Source organism: Saccopteryx leptura, chromosome 9, assembly GCF_036850995.1.
Source record: "Saccopteryx leptura isolate mSacLep1 chromosome 9, mSacLep1_pri_phased_curated, whole genome shotgun sequence".
In the NCBI taxonomy this organism is placed as follows: Eukaryota; Metazoa; Chordata; class Mammalia; order Chiroptera; family Emballonuridae; genus Saccopteryx; species Saccopteryx leptura.
Genome location: NC_089511.1, coordinates 9579149 through 9584035, shown reverse-complemented (window position 1 = coordinate 9584035; position 4887 = coordinate 9579149). Strand labels below are relative to the sequence as shown.

General features: G+C 52.5%; 1 protein-coding gene across 1 annotated transcript; it reads right to left on the bottom strand.

Moving 5' to 3' along the window:
- Positions 1 to 930: 930 nt before the first annotated feature.
- MT4 (metallothionein 4) lies at positions 931 to 3783 on the bottom strand. Its single transcript, XM_066349391.1, has 3 exons — positions 3693 to 3783; positions 2053 to 2118; positions 931 to 1164 (listed from the first exon to the last, which is right to left on the bottom strand). The coding sequence occupies exons 1-3, from the start codon at positions 3721 to 3723 to the stop codon at positions 1073 to 1075; spliced, it is 189 nt and encodes a 62-aa protein (XP_066205488.1). The 5' UTR covers positions 3724 to 3783; the 3' UTR covers positions 931 to 1072.
- Between the last annotated feature and the right edge of the window lie 1104 nt (positions 3784 to 4887).

Below are 4887 nucleotides of genomic sequence, written 5' to 3'. Positions count from 1 at the left end.
TCTTTCTCTCCCGCAGCCAAGGCTCCGTTGGAGCAAAGTTGGCCCGGGCACTGAGGATGGCTCTGTGGCCTCTGCCTCAGGTGCTAGAATGGCGCTGGTTGCAACAGAGCAATGCCCCAGATGGGCAGAGCATCGCCCCCTAGTGGGCATGCCAGTGGATCCTGGTCAGGCGCATGCAGGAGTCTGTCTGACTGCCTCCCTGTTCCAGCTTCAGAAAAATACAAAATAAATAAATAAATAAATAAATAAATAAATAAATAAATAAAATAATATTGTATATTAAATTTTTTTTCACTCACTAACATTTATTCATAAACAAATTACATAATAAAATTTTGTTTACTTAAATGAATCGTTTTTGTATTTAACACTTTTTAATTTTAATATTTCACCTGGCCCGTGAGAAATGTTTTCTTTCTAATCTGGCCCGGGGACAAAACCTGTTGGCCACGCCTGGGATAGAGTGTTGACCTGGGATGCTGAGGATCCAGGTTCAAAGCCCCAAGGTTGCTGGTTTGAGCGCAGGCTCACCAGCTTGAGTGCGGGGTCGTCAGATTGAGCATGGGATCATTACATGATCCCATGGTCGCTGGCTTGAAGCCTAAGGTTGCTGGCTTGAGCCCAAGGTCACTGGCTGGAAACCCTGGTCAAGGCATATATGAGAAGCAATCAAAGAACAGCTAAAGTGAAGCAATTACAAGTTGATGCTTCTCATCTCTCTCTCTTTTTGTCTGTTTCTCTCTCCCTTTCTCTAATAAAAAAAAAGTTCAGACATCAGGAGAAATCCCATAGGCAGAGCTTGTATGAGCATGCCTTTAGTTGTCATGCGCAGAAGGGGTGCAGGCTGGCAACCACTGCATCTGCAGGCGAGTCAGACGTTCTTGGGCCTTCTGGGTTAGAGTAAATCAGTGCTCTGACCACCAGACAACCATGAGTGAAAATTTTATTGCTCCAAGACTTTACACGAATGTCCCAACACCTCACTGGGGCAAATATAGAAAAGGCACAATCATTTTAACTAAGTCACTGTACAGACGCTTCCCGGCCTCACCCTCAGCATGGTGGGTGCATTTCAGTGGCAGCAGCTGCACTTGTCTGAGCCTCCTTTGCAGATGCAGCCCCGGGCACACTTGGCACAGCCCGGGGGGCAGCAGGAACAGCAACCTGGAAGGGTCAGGACATGGACAGATCAGCTTTGGGCCCACACTGCTCCCTTACCGCTTCCCTTCTCGCCACTTAGGGGAAGTAGGAAGAGAAAAGCCTGCCACAGGCTCCAATCCACAGTCACAAAAGCTCTTGGAGCCTGACCAGGCGGTGGCACAGTGGATAGAGTGTCGGACTGGGATGCTGAGGACCCAGGTTCAAGACCATGAGGTCGCCTTCTTGAGCGCGGGCTCATCTGGTTTGAGCAAAGCTCACCAGCTTGGACCCAAGGTCGCTGGCTCGAGCAAAGGGTCACTCGGTCTGCTGAAGGACCGCGGTCAAGGCACATATGTGAAAGCAATAATTGAACACTAAGGTATCGCAACGAAAAACTGATGATTGATGCTTCTCATCTCTCTCCTTTCCTGTCTGTCTGTCTCTATCCCTCTCTCTGACTCTCTCTCTGTCTCTGGGAAAAAAAAAAAAAAAAAAAAAAGCTCTTGGACTGTACGTTGTGGGATGTTGAGGCTGGAAGGGCTCTCAGAGACCGTGCCACGTCTATCAGAGGCCCAGGGGAGGGGAGCGGTTTGCCCGAGATTGTCAGACAGTGGCTGGTCTGAGATCAAAACCCAGAGCTCCTGACTGCTGGCCAGTGTTCTCTTCCCTTCACCACTGGGCAGGCTGGACCCTTCTCTCAGTCCTCTTCCTACTCCCAACACCTGGGACACTGTGGATGCCCTCACCCAGGAGGACAGCAGCCCTGGGGGGCACAGCTCTCAGTTCGGATGGCTCCCAAGTGGGTAGAAGACACCCAGACCTCCCTCCTCCCCGCCGTGGCTGGAGGGTTGAGGACGGAGGGAATATACTTCCTTAGCTGCTGGCCCCCGGCTCCCCGGTCACCTGACTCACTTTTTCGACATGTTTTGCAGCTGCAGGTTGTGCATTTGCAGTCATCTCCACAGATGCAGATTCCTCCTAGAAGAGAGGACAGAGCCACACATGTGAGGACCAAGGCAGAGCGGGGAACCCAAGGTGTGCTGCACAACCGCCGCGGTGGCAGGGTTTCTGGATTGTCCCACGGCAGTGGCTGGGCGAGAGGGTGAAGATGCTGCCGACCATCATCCCAAGTGGCGAGGATTGTCCAGGGGTTCCCAATCATGGTCCACCCATGGAAACCAGAGCAGCTGCCTCAGCATCCTCATTAAACATCTAGATTGATTCCTGGGGCCAACCACTGAGATCCGCTGACTCACAGGTCTGGGTGGGGAAAGGGAGATGGAGTTTTTAAAAAGCAACACAGATGATTCTGCTGTAGAATCAGGTTTGGGACCCACTGGACTAGGCCAATTCCACCAAGACCAATGCTCCCAGGAACTGTTGAAGTCTTTTGTACCCTCCTCCACGTTTTCAGGTGCCAGGCAACATGGGAAGCTTGAATGGTTAGGAGGGAGAGCAAAGGGCATAGACAAATCCAAAGGGACAGCCACAGGCATTGCTGTTTCTGTATCATAAAAACCATCTACACTTAAACAAAAAAATCATCCTAAGGCCCTGGCTGGTTGGCTCAGCAGTAGAGCATCGGCCCGGCATGTAGAAGTCCCAGGTTTGATTCCCGGTCAGGGCACACAAGAGAAGCGCCCATCTGCTTCTCCACCCCTCCCCCTCTCCTTCCTCTCTGTCTCTCTCTTCCCCTCCAGCAGCCAAGGCTCCACTGGAGCAAAGTTGCCCTGGGCGCTGAGGACGGCTCCATGGCTTCTGCCTCAGGCGCTAGAATAGCTCCTGTTGCAATGGAGCAACGCCCCAGATGGGCAGAGCATCGCCCCCTGGTGAGCACACCAAGTAGATTCTGGTTGGGCGCATACAGGGAGTCTGTCTATCTGCTGCCCCGCTTCTCACTTTGGAATAATACCAAAAAAAAAAGAAATCATCCTACCTATCATTTTGGATTTCAAGATGCTGGACGCTTCTGTCTCTTTGGCAGGTTTTGGTACAGACAAGTCCTGTTAAGGACCATGGAGGCTTGTGAGATATCTTCATACCATGTCTCAAGACCATAAAACTCAGTATGGCTCATAAAACCCTCTCCTCTCAGCCAACATGCTTCTATGGAATTAAGCGGTTTCAGAGCCTTGGGAGTCCACACACACTTCTAATGGCTCCCCTGACATATAATTCTAGCACTTTCACAGCTTCCCTGGGAGACGGGCAGTGGGGGATGAGTGACTTGTGTTCTGATGAGGAAACAGGCTATAACAGACTGAGAGCACCTTGCCAGGGTCTGGGTTGGAGCTCTTCCCCTGTCCTGGTGGCAGCCCTTAAGGGCCTGCTGCTGAGTCCCCCCACAGTCATTCCAGACCAGGTTATCGATCCCAGCAAATCAGGCTGGTGGCCAACAGAGGGTAAGAGCGGCCCCAGGGGTCTCCAGTCTGAAACAAACACCACTGACGGCTCCTAACTGCAGGAAGAGAAGCATTCACCAGACACTCACAGGCTCCCTGGAGGAAGCTGGGACAAGGTCCCAAAGCCCAAGGGTGGGCATCCTCACTCACCAGACATACAGGAGCATTCCCTGGGGTCCATGGTCCAGGTGTCCAAGAGGCTCCCGTGCTGTCTGTGCCGGAGAAAGGGGGCTGAGTGAGAAGCCACTGGAGGCTGCCTATTTATAGCCGTGTAGCTGTAGCTGTAGGTTCACCCCACCTCTCCCTGGGGCCAGACGCGCTGCTCACGGCCGGGCCAGACGCCTTGCACATGGACCAGCCAGATTCCATGGGCTGGGGGTGGGGAGAGCAGGCAGAGAAGGACAGAGGAAAGTGAGACTAGTCCAGTCTCAGGTGGCTTTTCTGAATGCTGTCACCATTCAGAAAGGGAAAAAGGGGGGGGGGGGCTGGACATAACCAGTGGAGAGAGTCCCTCCCAGCTTGTAGGTTAGTGGGGTCTTCATCACTCAAACCGTAAGGAGCACTAGGGGCCTCAGTGTGACCCATGGGACCATGGGTTTGAGCTGAGAACATCTAGAAGGAGAAAGGGATTAGTCTAATCGTCACCCGCTGGGCACCGGGGAAGGATAGGTAGGGGAAATATTGTAGTGATCTCAAAAATGATCCCTTCCGGATTGGAGGTCACAGCCCAGTAGGCGACCCAGGCACGTTCATTCATTCAACAACTTCCAAGGGCCAGCACTGTGCTGGGCACTGGGGAGCCGAAGATGCATAAAAATAGAGCTCATGGTTCAGAAGGTCAGGAGGACATCTCAGCCCAGGAAACCCACGACTGGGCAGGGCGTCTCTCAGAGTCCAGACACGGGAACCATCTTCGTGGGCCTGCATTGCCAGCCCAGTGCCATCTCTTGGCAGGACCAGCTTCCCCCCACAGCTTGGGTGTGCCATCTCATCAATAATAATGCCTGAGAAGGTCTGCAGAGAGAGATGAGGATTTCCCCTCACCCTTGTCTAAGCCACCTCTCCTTCCTCCTCACCTGCCCGTCAATTCACTATCTGTGAGCTACCTTCTGCAATACCTGTCCAGGAATTGTTTCTACCTCAGACGACTGATGCTCTGACATTGTTTAACACCTCGACTGAATAATAGCAAAATCCAGTTCCCTAGCAGGAAGCTGTTTGCCAGTTTCTGGCTGTGCATGTTGACATGACTGTGCAGGGAGCAGTCGAGTCCCGCTGAACTGTGCCCCCGGCTGTCCAGTTTCTTTCACACAGTGCTTCCCCGCATCCACAGGCCCCATTTGTG